The sequence below is a fragment of the Microtus pennsylvanicus genome, chromosome 1, assembly GCF_037038515.1.
Source record: "Microtus pennsylvanicus isolate mMicPen1 chromosome 1, mMicPen1.hap1, whole genome shotgun sequence".
In the NCBI taxonomy this organism is placed as follows: domain Eukaryota; kingdom Metazoa; phylum Chordata; class Mammalia; order Rodentia; family Cricetidae; genus Microtus; species Microtus pennsylvanicus.
Genome location: NC_134579.1, coordinates 33,634,604 through 33,659,987, shown reverse-complemented (window position 1 = coordinate 33,659,987; position 25,384 = coordinate 33,634,604). Strand labels below are relative to the sequence as shown.

The following is a 25,384-nucleotide window of genomic DNA, read 5'->3' as shown; positions in this document are numbered from 1 at the left end:
ATATCCATCATAGCCCATGGCCACCAGGCACAGAATCAACACCTACAATGAGTCTGTGGTGAGCGTGCTAAGAAGCCAGGTTTACCCCCAAACACCCTCCACACCCTCCACACCCTCCACTCCCTCCCTCCACCCCCACACAATCAATTTCCATCTGCTTTCTCCCCCAAGTTCCTTTCTTTCCAGCCTGTCATGTTCTTTTCCCATGTGTTACAATGATCTAAGTGAGAGAGAACTGTGTGTGTAGAAAGGCCTCTCCACACCGGAGGAAACGGCCACTTAAATATATATAAAACTGAATTTTAATTTCAGTGATGTCAAAACCACAACCAATTCAAAGTAGAAATTTAATTCAAATAAAGATCAAACAAAATGGGTGTTTACATTTATCTAAATATTTGGTCCACTAAATGAATATTATTATCTTTTCTTACCATTATGCATTAATTGTAGATATTCAAAAACTGCACTGTTAATTTTCCCCATGAATAAAAAGAAAAAAAGAGCAACAGTGTTTAGTTCGCACCCCCAGCCCAAGGTGGCTCATTGTGCAAGTCAGAGGTTGCAGCTCTTTTTGGTGTCTGGGGTCCCGGGCAGCAAGGCAGAAGAAATGGCTTTGGTGTCCATGGATCTACTTCTGCTGGCCCCGTGGTCTCCACGGTGAAGCACGTTTTGAGCAGCCACCGAGAAGGCGGATACACTGTGTTTTTGGAAATCACAAAGCTTGTCTTAGGTTAAACACTCCATGGTTTTGATGACGCTTATGAATCTGTTTCCACCTGAAGCCTGCCTAGATCACGCCTAGTAACTTTACACTACTTAACTCCTCTGTTAGCATATCACCACGAGAACACGAGAGTGTGCCATTCAAAGTGATCACGGCTAAGTGACTCTGCAGACTGTTGAGTTTCAAACCAGTCAGCCAGAGAACTATTTAGTAAATATTATGTTGCAATATGATTTATTGTACTTTTTAATAGAGGAGTTGACATAGTGCAGGCGATATGTCCTCAAGGCTGGCCTTGAACTCCTGATCCTTGTGCCTCCGCCTCCCACGCACTGGGGTTACAGGCATGTACCAGCACACCTGGCCCATACATTGGTTTTGAAGGCACTGTGTATACTTCTGTGTATTGAAAATAAATCAAATAATCAGATATTCCAAATTTGGCTGGCAAAGATGATTTTGAGTCTGAGACATCCTCACTGTACCGTCTACAACAGAAGCAGGTCTAGTTACTGAGTTGTTGGTATCAGTCGGATTCAGAGGGCACCAAGGTGGATGTGTGAGCAATTTCATAATGCAATAGAAAAGACACACAAACAACCCTGTGGCATGGTTTTTCCTATTGATTCTACTATTATATACAACATGAATACACAGGATCAGTGGCTAGAGGCAAATGGCTAACAGTTTTTGAAGAGTGGTAACCTAAGTCTGCCATGAAATCAAGAACAGAAAAAATATTCCTGTGTATTTACTTGTGTGCATGTGTGTTCATGCACATATGTATATGTGTGTGCACGCATGCATGTGTGTATGCCTGGAGTCCAGAGGAGTAGGTACCTGTCCTCTTCCATCAATTCTGCCTTATTCCCCTGAGATGGGGGTCTTATATTAACTGAGCCTGGAGCTCATCTGGCAGCCAGGAAGCTGCAGCTGTGTTCCTATTTCAGCTCCCCACAGCACTGGGGTTACCGGCATATGCAATCTTCCATGGCTCTTTAGATGGGTGCAGAGGATTTGAACGGGTGACCGCATGCCCTCACCACTGGGCCATTTCTCCTGCCCTAAATCCTCCCTTTATTAATAGAAATTATTCTGCAAACTCTTCCTCAATGAGTCTCTGACTCTCGCTACACTAACTCAGTTCCAATTCAGAGATTTGACTTTCACATTTTGTTGTTGTTGTTCAAAGGAAGAACACTTGCAAATGTGGCCACATGAAGATATGGCTGGGTGTGCAGCAGCTCACACCAGCAGCTGGATCCAGTTAATTCTCCCCAACTTCTCGGAGTCAAAGTGTTCATCTTCTTATAAGATCAAATAAACATGAAGGCAATGCAGGTGGACTTTCTTACGTGTGGCATCTGATGCCAGAGGCTTGAGATTGTGTTTGCAGAGTCAGGGCATACGTATACATTTTGTATGAGGTGTGTGTGTGTATGTGTGCGCATGTGTATGTAGGTGCATGTGTGTGTGTGTTGCCTGCACATTCATGGTTGCATGGCACTTGAGAGAATTTACAGTTTGCTCTGATTTGAATAAAAGGAGCACACACTGTTTTACATATTTACCCATTCCTGGCCACTTATTCTCTCTCCCCTAAAATACAGGCATTAAACTCTAGTATTTTTAGAGGTAAAATGTCCCCCTTGTAAGGCTGAGTTGTAGGAGGTGTGTTTAGGCTCTTGCCTGAGGGGTCCCCTTGCTTACAAACACCTCTCCCTCCTCTCCCCTTCTTCCTGTTATCACCCGGCCTCAGGAGCTGCAGGATCTATGCAGACATCCTGTATTATGACACAGCTTCAGTTTTCTTTTGTGGGGACTATAATGATCAAGCCACATACTTATCATGGCTGTGACAATCACAGCCCTCGGGGGAGCTGTTTCATTCTTAAGACATCGGTGATTTTGTGTAATTTCTTTGTGGTCAAGGTATGCACACAGGAAAACACTGAAATGTCTGAGAGATACTGACAACAACCTCGACAGGAGGGCGGATCTGGCGGTCATAAGGACACAGAACCCACACAGTCATTTTTTTTCATATGGATCTAGAAAAATGACGTTGACCACATTGCTCGAAGCAGAGCTTATAATACTGATGGTTCTGTAAGCCTGGCTGAAACCTGATTGTGTATGTTGCCAGCATGTCCTGAAATGGTACTGTTTGGCTTGTCTTGAAGGCAAAAAGAGGCTGGTGCATGCTTCCCCCAAGAGTAACGGGGATGATAGAATCAAGATACAGATATATTGCAGAACTCTTAGATCCTGGTTTGGTTACTTTCACACCACACAGTTAAGTCCACTGGAAAATGTCAAAATGAAATGAATGTATTTTTCAAGCTTGAAGTCCCTGCTTTCCCAACACTTTTTGGTCATTACCAGGTAGCCGTCACTGCAAATACAACATACATACTTAAACACGAGAAGGAGCAGGTTCTCAGGCAGTGATACAAGCAAATAGTGAATCCCACCTTAGACCTCACCTACTGACGATGCCCTTGATAGGTGGATTAATAAATACTTCAGATTATAAGATGATGTTCTTCTACAAACATACATTTCATTCTGTCAACATGGCTACATGTCTGTCACCCAAACAGGAATTCCCTCTATTTTAGGGGGGCAAAAATCTGAATTTGAGTGTTTAGTCCTGACCAGGCACTCTGAAGAAATCTTTTTATATGCAGAGAGGTTTGTTCAGCCACCAGAACAAAGAGAAAGCTGGGCCATGAATATCTTTGTGGTTTGATATCAGGTCCTGGCCCATGTTCACAGCAGCCGTTGGTTTTTGAGAGGAGCCCTGGTGAGGAGGCAGCTCTGGGGGGGCCCCAGAGGCCAGCCGGGGTCAGACATTGCTCTGCTGTAGCAGGAGGCTCCTCAGCTCTCGCTCCCTCTGGTCCTCCTGTCTGTACTGCTCTTCCAGCTTCTGTTTCTCAGAATCCGCACAGTAGAAGGTACAATCCGGGCTCTTCCGGATCTGCTCAAACTGGCTGAAGTCAGCCACGTACTTTCCATTTTTGGAGAGAGAAACCACAGGCACAAACTCAAATCCCCAGTAGATCTCCTCCGGGATGTAAGATGTTCGACTCTGGCAGACGGCGCTGGTGGACTCCACAGTGGCATTGAGAAGGACCACCAGTTCAAACTCCTTCTCCTTTAGGTTCTGCGGGGTGAGGTCCCGCAGGGGGCTTGTCTCGTCCAACACGTGGTAGAAGGTCATGGGCAGAATGAGAAAGGGGCTCTCAGAAGAGGAGTCCACGTGGAATTTGACGGTGGCCTGGTTGAGGAGGATGCGCTCTCCCTCCTTGGTGACGTGCGTCTGCAGGAGTTTCCCCGAGAGCTGACACTGAATCAGGAGGCTCTTCCTCATGTTGGCCACCTGGATGACCAGGCACAGCTTCCCGTTCTGCTTACTGATGACAGCGCAGTGGCTAAACTTGATGGTCTCAGCTCGCTTCTTGGGTCTTGCGATCTTGGCCAGGAAGGTCCCCGTAATGAAGATCTCAATCAGTGTAGTGATGACCAGTTGGGCAACCAAGAGGAAAATGGCGTGAGGACACTCCTCCGTGATGGAACGGACCCCGTAGCCAATGGTTGTCTGGGATTCCAGGGAAAAGAGGAATGCTCCCGTGAGAGAATCCACCTTCATAATGCAGGGCGTGTGGTTAGAATTAGGGTCCCCGAGTTCCAAGTCACCGTGAAGGAACGCTATGGCGTAGTAGACCACTCCAAAGAGAAACCAGGTCATCACAAATGTGGCCGCAAACAGGGTGAGTTTGTACCGCCACTTCATGTCGATGACCGTTGTCCACAAGTCCTGAAGGTAGAGCAGATAGATGCCATCTACTTTGTCAATTCTCACATTGCTGTGTCCACTCTTGGACATGACTCGAGGTCTGTGGGCCTTGAGTCCAACTCCATTGGCGTGCTTCACCAGGGGGGCACTGGACATGCCAATGTGGATGGCATCCATTTTCAGGCTCCTCGAACCACCTAAAGAAATAACAAAGATGTGTCTTACCATGTTTTACTTCCAGAAAGTAAAAAAGGTACTAGCAGAATCCGATTGTTACATTTTGGCTGCGACCTTTTACCACGTGCAATAACTGCATTTTGTTACCATGTGGAATAAGGTTTGGGTGCTAAGAGGTCCCTTGGTATCTGTGTAGGCTTTAAGTGTCAGTTCAACACAATCTGAAATCACATGGAAGAGAGTCTCAATGAGGGATTGTCTGGGTCCAGTTGGCCTCTGGGTATGTCTTAATTGTGGTGGGAAGAACCACCCACTCTAAGTGGCACCATTACTTGGAAGTGCGTCCTGAAGTATAGGAGAGTAGAGAAAGTGGGCTAAGCAACTCTGCCATCCTTGCTCTCTCTCTCCAGTGTGGATGTGATGTCTCCAACTGTACCAAACTCCTGTCTTTGTTACTTCCCTTCCATTATGAACTGTAATCTGGAATTTTGAGCTAAAATAAACGCTTTCTCCACTTGCTTGTATAAGTGTGGTGGGAGGTTGTGTCTACTGAGGTCAGAAGCCTGAAGAGTGATTGTGATGCCTCTCTTGGATGCCGGGAATGAACTCCAGTCCTCTGCAAGAGCGATAAGCTGTCTTAACTGCTGAACTGTGTCTTGGGAGCCCAGCTAAGTTGCTTTTGTCGGGGTATTCTAACATAGCACCAGGAAGCAAAGCTAAAACAGTTTCCAGGGGTCCTGTTTCTGTCCCCACCCCATGCATACAAAACTCTTGAGTGATCATGACTCCTCTAGGTAAGCAACAAGTTATGTGCATGGGATCTCAGTACTTCAAACCTTGTCTAGACAATTTAGAAAACTTAACAGGATGAATATAACAGACAGAGAAGTAGCTACCGCACTGTCTGCTGGGGAATGACCACAAGAACAATGTCAGCATGTGCCCAGCGCAGGTGCAGCCGTGCCCAGTATCTTCGACCCTCAGTAGCTCAGACCTACAGATAGAGAACTCTGGAGGCAGAAGGAAAGATGAGTGTGGAGATGCCTAAGGAAGTGGAACTGTGAAGGCCACCCTAGCTGGCTCGTGCCAACATGAGGGCAGCGGAGGAAGGGCTTGAGGCTTTGGGGGAGAGCTGACATGACTGAAAGATGCCTCTGCAGCCGATTAGCTGTGTGGCTCAGCACAAACCTTCATCCTTTCTGGACCACAACTCTTTCATTTTTAAGTGGGAGTGAGTCCTTAATGCCTGTGTGGGCTCCCATCTCAGAACCAACTCCGTCCCTGTTTGGTTTTTGTTACCTGGTGATAAAACACTGACCAAGAGCAACTTTTAGAGGAAAGAATTTATGCCATCTTATGGGTTACAGCCATCATGAGGAAAGCTGGGGAAGAAACTCAAGGCAAGAGCTGAAGCAGAGACTATGGAGGAACTCTCCTTACTGGCTTGCTTCCTCCGTCTTGCTTGACTACCTACCTTTCTTACACAGCCCACACCGTCCTGCCTAGCGGACGGCACTGCCCACAGTGGGCTTGAACCTCCAACATAAATCATCAGTCAATGAAATGGCTCACGGGTTCCTCGATTGAGATTGCTCCTTTCCAGGTAGTGTGTCTGTGTTCCGTGGCCAAGAGCTGTGGATGTCCTTCTCATACATGACAATTGTGATGGTCAGGTGCGCATCCAAACAAAGCCTTGTTCTAAAAACAGAATTGCTTTCTCTCGATGACACAAAAGGTTATGCAAATGCCTTATGAAATGTTACCAGCATTTATGTATAATCCGCTTTAATGACTTGACATGATAATACTTAAAACTTAATTGACCAGATCCAGAACTGATCTTACATGTTAGATCAACCACCTATAAAATAATTTTGGTATAGCAATCGAGAATATTACTGCACATCTTCAGAGCCAAAGTGATATTAATACATAATTTTAGACCTTCCTTTTGACTCACATACTTTGGAGCAATTCATTTGCCTCCCTCCCTCAATGAATATCTTACTATCTATAGTTTCTCCTGGTTCCCATGACAGCTGGGAAAAGTCAACTTATCAAGCGACAAACGTCCCACTAACAGCAAGTAATTAAACTTTCTTAACATCTCGTGCAGGCTATTCTCAGACACGTCCCACCACGTCATTCTAGGTGTGATATTTAGGTATACACAAGTCTGCCCTGTTCTTTAGATCAAAATAGAAGCAGCCGGAGGAGTCTATTTTAAGAACAAACGTATGTAGGGTATCTAACATAACAACAGAAAAAAATAAATAAATAAGAATTTAAAAACCTACCCAGAAGCAGCACTGGGCTCCCCACTCAGACCCAGGGAGGTTCTGCTCTGCCTCAACACTCAACAGTTGGAGGAGAACTGTGAGCACACAGAGCATCTTATAGCACCTGCCTGCTGCCTGAGATAGCTGACCCCGGCATTCCACGAAATAAAGATAACGTTGGCAATGATAGAGTAACTCAACCTGGCTGGAATACTTTTTTTAACCCTACCTCATTGATATTTTAAGAATTGGAGGGGAAACCCCCCCTTTGAAAAGCAATATATGAAAATGCAGTGGTTTGTGATTCAGATGCTAATCTTTCTGGCAGTGGGGCATTATATCAATAAAAGTTTTACAATGGATGCAGACAGATCTTTTCATGGAAAAAGCAGGGCTCCCAGTGGAGGCCAGCACCTGCTCAGGATGCAAAATGGAGCCACTGGGCCATTTAATCTTCCTGTTTCCTTATGAAAGGCATGTCTCTTACTAAATATTCCTTACTGAAATTAGAATTTTTCTTGGAAAGTCACTGTTCTGATTTCATTGCAAAGAAAGGCCAAACTTGCACTACTCAGAGCTTTAACTTCTTGAAACCTGCTTCACCTTTCCTGGGATCTGTTATTTAGAAGCCAGGGACATCGCAGGGAGCACGTACCTTCTTCCTTTTTGTGCCCCCCGACTACACTTCTTAATTCATAATAAAAGAAGGGAAAAACAACCCCATTGAGGCTTGGAAAGAGCCTGCTGCCCTGCCTGAAATGGGGACAGGCCGGTGACAGGAGACCCATGGAAGATAACACAGCCTACATGCAAGTGACGGATGTACTTAGGAGAAAGACAGAGGAAAGAAAACGGTGCGTGACCTCGCATGCCACGCCGTCCACTAAAACCAAAACAAGGTTTTCCAGGACAAGTGAGGCACGAGTGTCCTGCACACGGAAGAGATGCTCGCCATACAGCATTCTGGGGGGGGGGACTGTGGCCTTGTGCCCCGGAAAGTAGCACTGTGGGGCTTCTGTTTGTTCCGTGCCCTCGCTGAGGAGCTGACCTGGCTTGGGGTGAACAGTGTACTTTCCTGTTTCTGTGAGCGCTCCCTGGCTGTGAGCCTGAGCACCTGGTTCTGGGGTCAGTGGCCTGAGCCCTGCTTCCTGGCAATCAGGGTTTGGGACCTGGGACCTCTGCAAGGGCACAGTTCAGAAGAGCATGGTTCCCTTTCTGAGGGCCGTGGGTCTCGGGATGGCCCATCTCCTCTGTCCTCCAACCCCAGCCCCCGGTCTAGTACCCTCTGCCCTCCAAACCCTCCTCTGCTACCTGGTCACTCACTCTGTAAGTCAGGAATCTTCTGCTGGGCAAATGGCACGTCCTCGCTCCCCTTCACCCACCTGGCTACCATGGGGTCCTGCTATGGCCTGGAAGAAAGAGGGACAGACACGTGCTGTTTACAAGTAGGTCCAGAGCGCCCAGCAGAACTGGCCCCTGAAGATCCCCTCAAGGCGACAGGTGTGGCATTTACCTTCGAATCCCTAGCCATCTGGCACAGTGCCCAGTACAGGCTAAATGGCCCAAAACTTTCAAGAATGAAACCGTTGCTACCACCACAGCCTTGCTATGAATCCAGCCCCTGGAGGGAGCTCATTGACAAAAGGCGCTGGAGAGAAAGGGTCAGCCCACCCCCACCGGGGCCACAGTGATCTGAGCAGGCGGCAGGAAGGGGAAGTGCGGAGGAAGTAAACAGTGCACACTGGAGGGAGAGAGTCCAGAATAGCCCCACCACCGGTGGAAACGCATCGCTCCTGTTGACTCAGAGAGAGAGGTAAAGAGGATTGTCAACACTGTCTTGGAGAGTGGCAGACCATAGAGAAGACAGAAGCCTAGAGGGGAAGGCTCTGCTGGTGCTGGGGAGGAAGGAGGTGCAAAGGCTGTGGGAGACACAGCCATGCTCTTTCCAATACACAAAATTCCCGGTCCTCTCTGCTCTGTGTGACCTGGTGTAAACTCAACTCAAGGTGCTTTGCATTCTTCTTTTCTGAAATAGCGTGTGGTGTGTGATTTGCCAGTCGTCTATCAACCAGTTATCAATCATCTATCATTTTGATTTTATCTACTATCTATCATCTACTTATAACTTGTGCCACAGTACCTATCAGATCACCTATTAATCTACTAACTATCTGCATTTCACCTACCACCTGGCTACTACCTTCGTCCTCCGTCCGTCCACCTTGCTTGTTATGCATCTTTTTCTATCAATCTTTAGACCCGTGTATGGGCCTCACTCAGGTACACAGTCTCCTTATTGCTGATCAGCCATTATATAGTTGATATAGCCCCTCCAGCTAGCTCCCTGAGCCTCCTCCAGAACAGATCTCAGTGTGTCCACTGGTTGGTTGGAGGGCAACCCCTTGGTCCTTGCTCTCTATGCCCAGTAACCTGCCTTGTACCCATCAGTTTGGCGGTTTGTTTCATTGACTTTATACATCACAACATTCTCTTGATTTACTTTATATGTTTTCTGCAGCCTCCTTTCAAATTGTGTGCTTCTCGGGTGCTGGAGAGATGGTTCCGTGGTTAGGAGCACTTGCTGCTGTTTCAGAAGACCTGAGTTGGGTTTTCTGCACCCACAGGGCAGCTCACAGCCATCTGTAACTCCAGTTTCAGGGCTTTGGATGCCCTCTTCTGGCCTCCAAGAGTACTGCATGCACACTGATGCCCATAAACTCATACATACACATTAAATAAATACACGGCATTGAAAAAAAGAAATCTGCTTCTAGTATTCCCATTTTAGTTTTAATAACATAGCCTTTGATTTTTTTTAGTGGTTCTACAATCCATATGGCTTATCTTCTGCTGAGACATCGATAGTTTTCTACAAGCTAAATATGGGTAGGAAGATAAAAAGGGATTGCCATGTGATTCCCTGTCTCTTAATCCTCCAGATAGGCAATACTCCCATAACCATACACACAGTGTTGGTCTCTGGAAGTAACATTTAGTTTCCCAGGTTTTTCATGTCAACAAAGCTTACAGGTTGGGATCATCATTGCAGCGTATTATTTATGTTTATTTTATGGGTATTTGTAAGTCATGTAGACTATAGAGTACATGTATATTATGTACTATCAAATGTATGCAAAATACGTTATACAATTTATATTAAATACTTATCATATTACTTATTTGCACAGTGTCAATAATTCTAGCTAAAATTAATCTACACAAATCATAAAAATATTTTATTTATATTTTGGCCTAAATATATATTATAAAATAAATAATTCTGGCCAAAATTTAGTACAGAGATATTTTTAGCATTCACAGTTTTCACCCATCATTTTTGCTAGCCCACTCCTGTTTACACAGTACTTTCCTAAAAAAACAAACTCATTTAAGAATCCCTTTCCCCTCCCAGTTAGCACAGTTTTGGGACTTCCTGAAAGTTTAAAGTCATTTCTAATTGGATATTGTAAGTTTCCTGTGTTTTCATCCTGGGAAAACATCATGTTGTACTCAACATGGCAGACAGACAAGGTGGGTATGCCAGCAGAAAAAAAAAAGAAAGATTCATCTTTCCCTTGATGGGAACTACCTGCTTTTCAATCAGGTCTCTAGAGTCCCCATCCCATAGCTCGCAGGGGAGTGGGAGGTGCTGGGGAGCAAACCTGACTCAATCTGTACCTTGCTTTTCTGGACTAAGGAAATGTGAAGGCTCTGACTTAAACCGTGACGACGTGTAGCTTCTTATTGATATGAAAAGTTGCTTGAAAAGCTTTCTTGGATATCAACTGCTTCTGACACTGAGTTTTGTGTGTGTGTGTGTGTGTGTGTGTTTCGATAATCTACACGCCCAGAGATTGCCGAGTTTAAATGTCATGTTAAGTATACGCAGGCTTAAATATTAAGTAGGACAAAGTGCTTGACAAGAATCTGTTCGGGGTTCACTGAACACAAAAGGTTTAAAAGTAATTGAAAATAAAACCAGCCAGGCTTACTGTCCTTTGGACCCTGTGATAGGTCACATAAACACACACCAGGAGATTTGTGCTACAGCCTTATACCGAGTTCCTCTCTCCCTCTCTCCTCTGCAAAACCATTTGCCATTCACTTCAAAGACTGGCTGACAGAGTTCCCAACCCAGTTTCACTTCACCAGCATGGGGCAGGGCACCCATTGCCTTGTCCGTGCACACCAGCATATTCATGAGCTGGTTTCCCAGGTCAGTGGTCTATACAGGTAGAGTTGTGGCATCCGGTTACTGTGTGTGATTGGATGTTGACTCCAGTTATTCCCAGCATTTCACTGCTGGATCCCATAAAGGATCCTGACCTAGGCCTTTGGGCTGCCTGGGCGGGGAGGTCATGTGACTTTTCTGAGCCCGGGTCTTGCGATGCTCCTGGGCTGCTCTTCAGGGGGAGAGGGAGGAAGAAGAAGATGCCCAGGGCTGGACCGTCTCAGAGCGGCCGCTAACTTGTAACAGGCAAGAAAGGTCGCTTGCGTGAATCATGGAGGTTTTGGAGGTCTGGGTTCCAGAGACAAAACCTAGTGAAAACTGGCACAGAGAAGCCCTCACTTCAGATTCCATGCTAGCCTAAAAATACGGAATCCAAAGAAAGGCATAGAAGTCTGAAATCGCCCTCATGGGACCGCCAAATGCTCCAAATGTGGTCTAAGATGAGAATTTGGAGCAGAGAAATGACGGCAGTCTAACCTGACGCCTGCAGGAAGATGGGTGTGTCTGGTCTCAGATGGAGGTCATTTCAAAGTCAGCACTTAGGTACAAGGCACAGGTGAATCTTCAGAAGGTGGCACATAGGAGACCCACTGCTCCATTCCAAACTTCCTTTGATCTGCGGATCTGATGTCTCTGTGACACGAAATGTTCAGGGTCTTTACCTCTGTGCCACTGACAGCTTTGGTTTCAGGAGGGGGCTTTTTAAAACAACATCATTTTTATCTCATCATTCCCTCTACCAGCAGAAGAAAAAACAATGTACTTCCTAAGTGGGGAGCTTAAGAGTGGAGAGATAAGTAATTTATGCATATACGTTCAGCCAGGAGGCAGCAGGTCTTGTCCAGAGAACCAGCTCTGTCTACCCTTGGCATCGGCCTCCTAACTACAACACCATCACAGGGACACGGTGATACCTGCCTTTTCTTGGTGACTTGTGACGAAACTGCACACTGCATGGTCTCCCCGTCATAGAGTAAGCAGACATCCCTGACTCATCGCTTATGCCCTCCCAGCCCTTGTATAGGCACCGTATCTGACCCTCATGTAGAGCCTAACACAGTTACTACTGTTACTGCCGTATTCCTGATGAAGGCTCAGCTATGTGTCTGTGAGCCCTCTAGCCACTGGAGGGGACTGGAAGGAGGAGAATGGCCGGTGTGGAGCCAGAAGGTCCAAAGGCTTAAGCTCCTAGGTGGTGCCATTGCTGCAAATCTTGAGGTCACACTTGGAGAACAGAGTCTACACACAAGTTACAGAGAATATGGGGAAGATAGGCATGGTGGCGAAGTGGCAGGAAGCTGATGGGGCTCAGAGTACCACATGGGACTGCAAGGAAGTTGCAGCTGTCCTTGAAATGTGCCCAGAGCACGGAAGCTCAAGTGGACTGTCTCAGAGAATAAACAATGATGATGAAGAGCTGGAGAGGTTTGGATGGGAAACACTCCGTTGAAAATTACCCCAAGTCTCTTGCTTACATAAGCACCATCCTATAGAGGCCCTCAGTTCCACACTGAATAAGAACTCTGGAGGCCTGACCTGCAGAGATAGCTGGACTCCAGGGATGGGTACCCAAGCATCGTCTGACTCAAGGCAAAGTAACGTTAAAGGCATTTGTAGCAAGTCCAGCTTGGATGTTTTGTTAGTTAAGGCCAGGCTGCTACAAGCTGAGAACGCTACAGAATCACGTGAGAGATATGCATACATCCACTTCCTTCCTCGGCTCTGCCTTGTGGGGCCAAGTGTTAGCTCCTGTACCACGAGGGGTGTGCATGCACTCACTCATACCATACCTGAGCAGAACATCCAGCCTTGGTCTGACATTTGGAAGCTGTCTAGGGAATACTGATCTGGTTCAGACTGCCCAGATCTAAAGAGGGTCCAAGAGTGTGAAAGACTCCTCAGCCAGCGGCTAACTGGCTTCAGGCTGGAACACAATCGTGCTTCCCAGGCTTCTCCATCGGCAGAGGTCACTCCTGGTTAACATGACATGTCTCTAGCTGTCCACCTCACTGGATTATGAACACAGGAGGCCTTGAAGTGTATGCACCCCTCAATCGCAGCATCAGCCTCCCTCTGGGACCTTGCTCTTCTCCCGTGGGTCCCACCTCTAAGCTAAAAAACCCAAACTTCTGGAGGTGCTTCCCAGGAGCTCGAGCCTTAAAAGGAACTCAGTTTCCCAAAAGATTGCAGGGGTGTCTTAGAGAAATTTATCCTTTACCCTGTGACACACAGGGAAAGCAACAAATGACCCTTCAATGACTAAAGCCCAATTTTGCAACCCATGGGACCCTGTCAGGAGCCCATTTGCCTCTGTGGCCAAATATTGAGCTGTCTTCCTATGTCTTTGTTCCGTTATTATTCTTTCAAATTCCATAAGTATTAAAAAAAAAAGAGCTCCCTCCCTTTCCATCCTTAAATGTGGTTTGCATAGTTGTTCCCTTTTTCCTCAATGCAGATGCCTTCTAATTTCTTTTTCATTCCATAGAATGTCAACCTCCTCTCTCCCCAGCAAGGACAAGTCTAAACGGATGCCATGCTCAGCAGACTCATTTTCCATTCTCCATGGCAAAGAATCTGAGCCCTAGAGTAAGTCAGAGCTATCATTTGCTGTGTATTTTTGTAAAGACAGTTTAATTTTAGGCTCCTTATTTGCAGGAGAGCTAGCTAACCCAAATAAAACATTATACATCTGTCTGTTGTTACGAGTGACCAACTTCAGCTGAACATTCTTCCCTAATAACAGCAGGCTTTCTTATAGACTAGGGACGACGTGCAGCAGCTAGGAGCAAGTGGAAATTTCCTTTGGTTTACCACCCTCGGTCTCGCTTGCTCCAACATGTGAAGAACGCGGGTAATAGGCATCCTCTCCCCTTTAATCACAGCGTGGCTTGGACATGCATTGTTGTGAGGTGATTGGTGAATCAGGGAAATTTATGTCTGGGGGAAAAAACAACAAGGCGAAGAGTGTTGTGTTAACGTTCCAAAATGTTCTCCTCAGGGAACACGTTTCTCCCTGTCTCCCAGTCCCGCTTGCTGCTCTTGTCCAGATCAATTCAAACGCTGGGAAGAAGATGGATTAGCCGTTCTGTTTGGTGAAGGAGGAGAAGGCAGAGCCTTGGGGATTGTTTGACTTGACTGTGTTGAGGAAAGCGTTTGTTTCTGCAGACAGATTGGGGGAGAAACAAACATTTTATATCATGTGTTTTGATGAAACTGCAAGCTGGGTGCAGTTGGAGCTTTCAAGGAGGAAGCCAGCAAGTGTGGAGGGAATAAGGAGATGACTTCCCCTAGTTCTTATCCTCTTAAGACTCGGGAAGGACTGAGTGTGTGCTGCCTTCTCGCCATACATCCTTATGTAATTTACAACACTTCGGACTGATTTCGCTAAATAAATCTCCCATGTGAACTCACTGGGTGGAGAGCCTCTATTTAAAGTGATGAAGGCAAAGAAACACAGGAAGCATCTTGTAAATGTGGTGTCTTCCTTCTGGCCTCATGATACTCTCTCTCTCTCTCTCTCTCTCTCTCTCTCTCTCTCTCTCTCTCTCTCTTTCTCTCTCTCTCTCAATGGAGCTGTGACCTGGGTGACTGAATGGTGACTGGTGGATTTCAGTGTGATTCACCTGCCGTTGCAGCTGGAGTTCCTCTGCTTGTTGCTTTTCCTGCTCGTTATTATCCTAATGGGAATCGCATTCCAGACAAAGGAAATGACTGACTCCTGCTTGGTTTGGAACCAAGTTATTTAGGAGCAGGACCCGTGTCAAAACGTTTCACAACTCTGTCTCACTTAGTCCATGCTTTGACCACATGCCTGTGACATGGGAACTGGAGCACTCAGGTCTCGGGGAGCACAGCACATACCGACAGTCTAACATGGAGAACGATGATCGGACCAGAGATGCGTCTGAACTGTTTGCTTCAACACCTAGTCACATGTGATCTCTGAAATGTCTTCACGTTCAATCAAAAATCTCAGCCCTTTGGCAGTTAGCTAGCCTTCATCAGTAAACACGGACACACGATACACTGATGTCATCTGTACTTAATTAAATGGAGGGTGTTTGGCTCAGTTTTGGTCGTGTTAGGGTTGCCAGATATGATATAAGATGCTCGGTTAAATCTGAATTTCAAGTGGATCACATATACTTTTTATTATAACTATGGTAATATTTAATAATAGTATTCATATACTAGAAGTATTCATGTTTTATCTGAAATGCATGTATATGTGCTCCCTATATATGTATATATGTGTATGGACATATAGATAGCACACTGGTCTTTATTTATATGTGTTAAATCCTTTTTATTTATTTTTTTTGAGACAAAGGTTTCTTTGAAGCTTTGGTGCCTATCCCAGAACTAGCTCTTGTAGGCTGACCTCGAACTCCCAGAGATCCGCCTGCCTCTGCCTCTCAAGTGCTGGGATTAAAGGCGTGCGCCACCACCACCGACCGGCATATGTGCTAAATCTCATATCCTTAGGGACGACAAATCTACCTTCCAGAGTAGATTGGAAGGACAAAACATGTACATACCAGGTTTTATACATAGACAGTGTTCTTAGAAGAACAGTATCTTGGTACTAGGAACTCTGAAAACAAACGCAGGCATTGTGGCATTGAGGAATCAGGAGGTAGCCGTTTCCTGAATGATTCTCAGAAACGACCTGGAAGCTGGTAGTCTAGTCCTATCTTTTGTTTGTTTGGGGGATGGTGGCATGTGCCAGCATGCCAGGTTCATGCAGCGCTTGGGCTTAAACCCAGAACTTTGCAGATGGTGAGCTTTCCACCAACCGAATCACATTCCCAGCCGTGGTCTTCCTTTTGAAAATTTGGCTCAGGGGTTCTGAACCATTTTGTTTTGCTTTTCAGGACAGGGTTTCTCCGTACAACAGCTCTAGCTGTCCTGGATCTCACTCTGTATATGAGGCTAGCCTCGAACTTCTGCCTCCCAACTGCTGGGATTAAAAGGTGTGCGCCACCACACCTGGCTGTGAACCACTTTTTGTATTACGGTCTTTTTTGGTGACACACAATTGCCTTCTCGGAGTATAGCATTTAAGGAGATAAAGACAAACCATGGGGTCACCAGCAACAGCATCGCTGTGCAGTCCTGAGTAAGTCATCGTGTAAAAGCCATTTTTACAGTCATTAAGCGAAAGCTATTGTTCTGAGTGCAATGAACAGAAATGGCCATTAAAGTCACTGGGAAGCCAACAGAGTGTTGGTGTGTGGCTGTGATAGGGTCACTGCTGGAGCTGTTGTACTGCACACATTGAGAGTAAAGAAGACAGAAGTTTGTATGAGTAAAGTCACTGAAAATAAAGAGTTCCCTTTCTTCCCTCCTCTGAGACCCTCTCTCGTTCACCAGGCATGGGGGCCTGGGTTTAGATTAAGTTATACATCCTAAATGCAAAGGTTCTGGTAATGTCAGTCGACCTAGTCCAGCCTTCTCTACTTACTTCCCTCAAAGACACAGAGGTCTAATATATTATTTACATTATAAATACAGCATGAATCCTTGCTGCCAAATGTGATCATCTGATTTCACTTTGTGGGACATGCGTGGTAGAGGGAGAGAACCAGCTTCTGTAAGTCGTCCTCTGACCTCCACACTTATACTATGGCACTTATACACACCCATGTGCGTGCACACACACACACACGCTCACTCACTCACTAAAAATGTAGCAAAAACTTAAAATAAATAAATAACCACAATTAATCTCCCTCCCTACCCAACGGCACACACCATATCAGGATGGACCTTATGTCAGTATCTTGAGCTCACACCCAAGGGATGCAGTCCAACATCCACTGCTCTAGAAGCCATGACACCCTGTCCTCTGACGCGGAAACAGTGGAGGAAATGACAGAAAGCGGCTGAGAGCCGTATGTCGTCATTGCTTTTCATAATGGTGCCTGGTGTTTCTGAGAACCAGGGAGCCGCAGCTCTGGCTAAGGAACCACGGAGCCCCACACAGCTTAGATGGCCAGGGTTGCAGCAGAGCTCTCTCCAGGAAGGAGAAGACATACTCTTCCTGCAGGGCGCGTGTGCACACAGAGCAGCTCCTAACAGTTTTCCAGTGACTCCCACTCCCCGTGGGGCAGGTCCCAAGGAACCTTTAGAAGGCACCGCGCCCCCGCTCAGGCCTCGCTCAGGCCTCGCTCAGGCTCTCATTCCTCAGCTTTGCTCTCTCTAGGACGAGCCTGGCTTCCAGCTTGGTGCTGTCCTCTTCCAGAACAGCTCATTGCCCTCAGGGCTCCATGTCTGGGAACGCCTGATTCTTTCCTGAAGGTTCTCCTTCCTTCTGCTGTTGGCTCATCCCACCTCTCCTTCAGAAGTCAAGCTGAGCATGGCATCCTCTGTCCTTAAAGATACACTGAGCACTGTAGCATGAAGACGGATGGAGTACTCACTGTGTTCCTGTTGACACTACCTGTGAAGCTTTGGACAGATTCTTAACCCTTCGGAGACTTGGTGTCCTCAAGTACAGAATGGGGGGATGATAAGACCCGGCCCCCAGAGACTGTGAGAGGTTAAAATCCGTCTACCATATCACATGTCACAAGAGAATTCACTGTCAATTAGAGACTCCCAGTAGAAGGAGCACACAGACCACTGGCCGTGAGGAAAACACATTCACCACAGAGAAGTGCAGAGAATTCTATCTGAATCTACAAAGTTCTCATAGGTTCACAAGAACCATCATCTGGAGCATCTAAAATCACACAGAGGAAAACCTGCGACAGGCTGAAAAGACGTTTCATTCCTTCAGTGTGTGCTCATCCACAGCAAGAACTTACTGTGTAGCTGAGTGCGGTGTGGACCCGTCAGGGAAGACAAGTCACTAGCTTTGCCCTCTAGAACAGGATGGGGAAGTGAGGCCTTGCACGGTCATCAGGCAGCCATTCAAAGACAAACCTGGGTGTGCTGGGGAGGGAGTCCAGGCTGGAAGACAGAAGAAAGTGTGGGCGTATGGTGTGGTGTGTTCTAGTCTGGGGTTCCTGGAAGGTTTCCCAGGGAGGGGTGAAGAAACAGAACAACTTCTGGTCAGGTGAGAACCGGGGTCTGTGGCAACGGCCCTGGTAGATGGAGCTTGGTACCTTCCAGAAAGGAAGGCAGGTATGGGGAGGCTACAGGGTCCAGGTGAGAAGTTAGGGCCTTGGGAGCTTTTTGAGATCTGCTATGTCTTCATCTCGGGAAAACGAGGAACTTCTCGGGTTTTATTCAAAGGAAAGACAAGACTTAACATGCTCACCAGGTGGTTGCTTTGATATAGAGAATGGTCTGGCAAACCCAGCTCCTGACATCCTAATTAATTAGCCCCTCCAGTCGTTCAAGCTGAAATAACCACTGAGGTATAGCCCAGGCTGGGGCCAGCTGCTTGAGAAAGGCGAGAACCTGTGAGCTGAGGGCTCCTGTGGAGTCAGCAGGTGTCTGGGGCACAGCTAGGGTGACACAGAGGAAGAGAAGGTCTCAGAGAGGATAGGAGAGGGTCTCATCCTGTAGTCCAAGCTGGCATCAGACTCCCAAGGTGGACCAAGCTAGCCTTAACTTACAGTAAGCCCCCCTCCCCCACCTCTGCATTGCCAGTGCTGGGATAACAGGCATGCACCACTCTGTCTGGTTCTAATACTCCTTTCACAAGGCGGTCGGCAGGGCTGAACACACAGTGTGCTCTCCCTCTCTCTGCCTCTCCAGGTAAGATTAAAGTGAGATGCTTTGCGACTCCAACAGTTCTCATCTCTTCAAAGGAAACACAATTAGAAAGGATTTCCAACCAGACTTTCCATTTTATGCTGTTAATCTGAAAATTCAATTTCCCCCAGCACGGCTCATTCTCGGTCCGTCCAGATATTACTGTAAACGAGATGTGCTTACCGTGTCCATGGGAGAAAATTTCCACACCCTGCCACAGCCAAATCTGTGGAATCATTTACTCTCAGACATGTTCCAGTTGTGCAAGTCCAAGAGCCTAGTTTGCAGCGAACAGTGAGGACTATTATTTTCTGTTCGCTTGAGGCTTCCTCTAATTGGCTGAGGAGTCTGCGCTTGGCCCGGAGGGGTTGCTGATACAGCAGATTCCTGCCTGATGCCTTTGCTCAGGCAGGTCAGTCACTCCAGAGACCTTTCCACCTTGCAAACTCCTCTTTGCTCCTCACAGCCCAGCTGACTAGCACTTTCTCTCCTTCCTCTCCTCGGCCTTTTGCACCTGGTCAGCACCTCGTGGCAGCTTCACTCTGCTGCTATCCACCTCTGCTCTGGAATGCGTCTTTTCTGCTCAGAGATGGGTTCTAGATGGATGGGTGCGCAGCTCATTGTGTGGGCGTGTGTGTGCGCACGCACTTGCACTGCACGCAGGTATGTGGGTGCACGTGTGTGTGTGTGCACGCGCACTTGCACTGCATGCAGGTATGTGGGTGCAAGTTTGTGCATATATGCATGACATGCAAAGGTTGATGTTGTATGTCTTCTTCAATCACTATTCATCTTACTTTTATTTATTTATTTTTTCCAGGTAGGGTTTCCCCGTGTAGCCCTGGCTGGCCTGGAACTCACTCTGTAGCCCAGACTGGCCTTGAACTCACAGAGATCCGCCTGCCTCTGCTGGGATTAAAGGCATGCACCACCACCACCTGACCTTCTTACTTTTTGACACAGTCTCTCACTGAATCCAGAAGCATGCTGATTCAGCTCTCTGAGCCAGTCAGCAAGCCCAGGGATTCTCCTGTCTCTACAGGAATTTTATATTCAATCATTATCCCAGTTTATTTTTATGTGGGTCCCGGGGATCAAATCGGGTCTCTGTGTTTACATCACAAGCTCTTCACAGAGTGAGACCTCTACCCAGCCCTTATCACTCATGCTAAAGATAAACCTTGACACATGTGAGGGACTTAACATTTAAGGGAGGACCAAGGGGGGCAGAGGTGCTGTCCGAACAAACTCAGAGACCCCTGGCTCATAACCAGGCCTCTCATTTACAGACACCGCACCCAGTGCTCCAGCTCAGTGAGAACATGGGTCCACAGCTAAGCACGTGGGGGACCCTTCAACAACAGGAACCATCAACCGGAAATGAAGATCTAGATTTCATATGTTGATTGACAGCACAAGCACATGCTTGGAGAGGAAATTATCTGAATATTCCTCAGATTGATGGGCATTAGTGCACCCAGCTTAGCCTGATGAAAGTCTCCCTATGATGATCGTGCATGCGGTGTGCCAATCAGTGTATCAGAGAGCCGGGTTCTACATAGTGTTCTGCCTGCTTAGCCGAGGGGTCTCTAGTGTGGCGAAGTATAATGCAGGTGGATATAGACATGAAAAATATTGATATTATATATAAAATATATGATATAAACAGTGACTCCTATTCAGCCTTACTTTATCCCTTTAAATGCTTATACATGGTATGTAGTTTTACGTGGACACACATGTCCATTAAAATAAGAATCTTCATACACCATACATGTGTGTCCCGAACCTTGGTTGGGGGAGATGAATGATCATAAATATTTGAATATATGTGTATGTGTATTTAGTATTGTTTGTTTGAGTCAGGGTCTTGCTATATAGCCTAAAACATTCTGGAACTGAACTCATGGTGTTCCTCCTGCCTTTGCCGTCTGAATACTGGGATTATAGCCCTGAGCTTCTAAGCCTGTTGAATTCACACGGCTTTAGAGATCAATGATCATTGACTTTCAAAATATGCACACATTTCCTGGGCATCACTTAGCATGAAAATTCTTATTCGGAAATTCTTGGCTCAAGTCTGAGGATCTTGAGCTCCCACTGCCTCGTGTGAGGCCAACCAGGGCTGAAGGTCCACAGCTCAAACTGTGTAGGGGTGAGCCGGGGCCCTCCTCTGAACCACAGGACAGATGGCACAGGAAGGGGCCCAAGTGGCTGACTTCCCATTTTTCCTGTGGGTGGCAGTCACTATTGTCTCCCCGAGCATAAAATAGAAGATATAAGTTATGTCAACCCATAAATTACGGTACAGGGAAACAAAGGTTCACTTTGCTGTATATCATGATAGGGAGGGCCCTGAGGGAAACCTGCTTCAGCCGACAGCATTCCCTCTGAGAAAATGCTAGGCCCGAAAGCATCATTTGTACCTCACGAGGCTGTGTTACACAAGGGTCCTGTGGTCAGCAACTCCTTCCCAGCTCTGGCTCTAATCTAAAAGCTTTTCTGCTGGGAAACATAGCTGGAGACTGAGGTCTTGACCACTCCTGGTCACGCAGCTCCTGTGGGACTCACACTAAGCTGGGGTTGCTGGGGTTGCTGAGTCAGGACAGGCAGCTCTGGCTTGGTCACCCTGACCATGCTGGCTGCAGAAGGCACAAGATAAGACTCATACTGTGAGGGAGGGAACACAGGTCCTCTTCATCCAAAATGAGAGGAGCGACACACACACACACACACACACACACACACACACACACGACACCACTGAATGAATCAACTCTCTCAATTCATGTTTGTGTGCCCTGTTACAGCTTCCCAAAGATTACTTTCGTCTTGTTTATATGAACTTCTTTTAAGACAAGATGTCTCAGTGGTCCAGATCTTGCCAAATAGTTGAGGCAGGTTAGACAAATATCCCCAGGATCCCCTATCTCTGCCTTCCTGATGCGAAGACTGCATACGCCACCACACCTGGCTTCTTATGTGGGTTCTGGGGGCTCAAATGCAGATCTTTATGCTTGCAAGGCAAACACTTAAGGAACTGAGCTATTACCCTAGGCCTGAAAATAAGTTTTAATTACTGTATGTGCTCTACTGTGGAAAATAATGGGATTAATTGCCTAGGTCCACAGCTCAAAGAACACAGCATCTAATCTTTTGATGTCTGAGAGAGTGATATTAAGATGGACAAAAACCATGGATGATGGAACTGGCGAAAGAACATTGCTTCCTGGTAGAAATGAGTTAACTCTTATAAAGCTGGTCGGTCAGTGTCCATATTCTTGCTTGGATCTGTCCTCAGCCCTGTTACAGGCAAGAGACCCCCTCTTTAGAGGTGGATCTGGGACTGAACTGTGGTTGACAGCCCTGGGCGGTGCCTCCACATTAGTTCTGTGTGCCCTACGGCTTCTTGTTCTTGTCACTGCCAGACCAACAGACCAGGGCGTGAAAATAGAACCCAAGATGCCTGTCTTGGAGCTGTGGGGACTACCAGTAAGGGAGGAGGGAGGACTCCTGGGCCTTCCACAGGACACCCAACAGAGGTTCTGTTCAGGCTGTCTCATTTCTGAGTCCCCTCCCATCCTTAACAGATCAGTCTTCTGTCTTTTCCAGCTGTTTAGTCCTGGTCCTCCCAACAGAATGAACCTGGTGATTCCCTAGACACTGCCAGCACCCTTTACAGTTCTGAAACTTCCAGTCATCTCTGGGTGTGTGTCGTTCTGGTGAAACTCCAACAGGCTCATACTTGAGGTCCCTGTCTCAAGTCATCTTTGTTCTAGAATATTCTATGTAGTGAAGCTACCGCGTTCCTCTAAAACCCAAATTGTCTAGATGAGGGCTCTCTGTTAATCAAAACATCACTCCTGACCTTTTGAACGTGGATCTACAGTTGGCCCTACTTGCCTGGCTTTGGCTTGAGAAAACAGTTGCACTAGATTATTAAAGGAATTATGACAAGTAAAAAACACACACGCTCCAGTGTAGAAGCAAGCACTTCCTCCTCAGCACACAGGATAAGAAAAGGAGTCAAGGAGAGTGATGCTCAGGCTGTGTGGGCCAATGATTGCAATCTGTGAGCTGGGGGAGGCCACGGCCCTCAGCAGGGTGCGGTTACTCCTCCCTCAGCAGGGTGTGGTTACCCCTCCCTTTGCTTTCACAGATTCCCCAGGGGCTTGTTGTGTGGGGTACATTCAAATTTTGCATTTTCAAACTTCCTACAATTTTCTTTTAAGCGTTTTAAGTCCTCTGTTAGTAGATTCTTCTGGTCCCAAACCCATCACTTTGTCCTTTGATGACAATAGCTTCACACTTGAGGTTCCTGTCTCAGGTTATCTTCCTTTAAGAATGTTCTACCTTCTGCTAACTCAGAGGTTCCTGTAAAGTCATCTGCTGCCCAGATCACCAACATCCACTATCTTCTAGTCAAAACCTCACTCCTGAGCTTTTGAACATGGCTATGAGAGCCCACTTGCTAGCAGGCTTTGACACCGAGCATTCCCCAGCCCTCTGCCTACACAAGCTGAGTGACTCACAGCTGTCTTGAAGAGCTGGCTCTGTTGATAACAATGCTTTTCACCTTTTGCCATGGTCTCCCTTCTGCAAAACCTGCCTCCCTTTGCCTTCCGTTTTTTTTTTTTTCTGATTTTGTTTTGAGACACTGATTATTCTAGGCAGGTGCTTTTCTTAGTTGTGGTGATGGATTCAGCATTTCCCTCCATGTCTGACTGGGCTTTTATCTCCGAGACTCCTTAGCTCCCCGTGTGGAATGGTTTGCTTCCATGCCTATGTGTGATAAGATAATTAGCAACATGAGAGGTGAGAGTGTCCACGCGTCCAGCACTGTGTTGGCAGGGAACATACTTCTGAGTCCAAATTTCAGAATGACCAGTGAAACTCTGATAAAAATAAGTAAATGGAGACCAAGATAAATTTAAGAGTTGGCCTGAGATTATGTCTAGACCACGGTCTGTCTGTTTTCAATGCCAGCCCTCCCTCCATCATAGCTCAGGGGTTCCCAATGGAGTGTAAACTACTTATACTATATATACCTGGGCCCAGGACACAGCGGGGCTGTAGTGTGTGTTGAGTGTGTGCATGTATGAAGAAAAGAAAAGGAAACGTGAATCTGTCATTGTAGAGCAGTATCCCAGAGTCTTATAGTGAATGCTTCTGCATATCAGCTGCAGGTAGGAGCTGAGTCAAGGGACTCTCTGCTTCTGTACCATGCATACTCTTTGCTGATGGAGGATGTCAGCATTGCCTGGAGGCTACAGTGTGATGTTATCAAGGGGGATGTCATCAGCCTTTCCCTTGAACCTACTATTGATCCACGTTCTTTGAACAGTCCCATGGTCTTACAAGTCAGGCACAGAAGTCCATCTCCCTTCCTTGGGATCTATAGCTCCATAATCTTGTTTCAGCTCCTGCACAATCTGTTTCCATGCCTGCTTCTCTGTTCTTTTGAGACTATCCTGGTGCAAAACTACGTGTCTTCTCTGCAAATCATTTTAACATGTTGACTGCTGTTTCTCGGGCTACAGCGGACCTTCTTCATGCCACCCCCATTTTACAGTCAGTTTTTCTAAAATGCAAGAACAGTTTCTTAGAGATGAGAACCTCTGTGTGGTTAGGACCTGCAACCCCCATCCCATTCTACCCCTGGTTCAAACCTCATTGCTCCTCATTTCCTATTTTATGAAATGTCAGCTCTGGACCCAAATTGCAGGTTTCTTTCGTCTAGCCCCCAGCCATTTTGGCCGTATCTCTGGAGTTTCCTCTCACAGTCCAGATCACCTTGGCTCTTTCAACCTGTTCCTTCTCCTATTGTCTTCCCTGTGTGAAGAGCCAACCGTTCTGATAGCAAGTCCCTTGAGGCTGAAACCAGTGCTTGTTTTCCCCACCTCCCAGCACAGAGTCAGTAAAGAGTTCTCCATTTCCTTCACCACTGCAGTTGTGACGCCACCTTCCTTACTCCTGTAGCCTAAAGCTCCAGAGCTCTGTGCCCCTCCCTTCCGGATGGCACACGGGTTGGGCTGAGTTCCTCCTGTGCTCTCAGCAACAGACCCTGGCATAGGATAAGTCTCTAAAACTGTTTTATGACTCATGACTCTAGAATGTGTGAGCACACGAACCAGGAAGTGGATCATTAGTCAGTTCATAAGATGAAACATAAATTACCATCAAAGGCACGACCAAGAACACGTGAGTGGTTCCTATGTCCTTATCACTGCATGCAAAGTTTTCTAAATTGTTGACTTTGAAATGTTCTGCCCTTGCACATTGTTCTGTCTTTCTAGGAAATGGGTTTTCATGTTTTTAAAATCCCCCGAATTAAGATGCATGTGTGTTTATCTGTCTTGCCTACTCAGACACTCCTGAAGGTGTCACTGATGTTCTGAGAGAGCACACGGGCATTTAGAGGTAGCTTAGAGGTTTGGACTAGAGAAAGCAACAACTTTCACATGCAA

At 46.6% G+C, this 25,384-nt stretch overlaps 1 protein-coding gene across 1 annotated transcript; it reads right to left on the bottom strand.

The window, feature by feature from the left end:
* Positions 1-415: 415 nt before the first annotated feature.
* Positions 416-8,380, bottom strand: Kcnj15 (potassium inwardly rectifying channel subfamily J member 15). Its single transcript, XM_075954489.1, has 2 exons — positions 8,306-8,380; positions 416-4,723 (listed from the first exon to the last, which is right to left on the bottom strand). Exons 1-2 carry the CDS (start codon positions 8,373-8,375, stop codon positions 3,576-3,578), a joined length of 1,218 nt encoding a protein of 405 aa, XP_075810604.1. The 5' UTR covers positions 8,376-8,380; the 3' UTR covers positions 416-3,575.
* Positions 8,381-25,384: the final 17,004 nt, after the last annotated feature.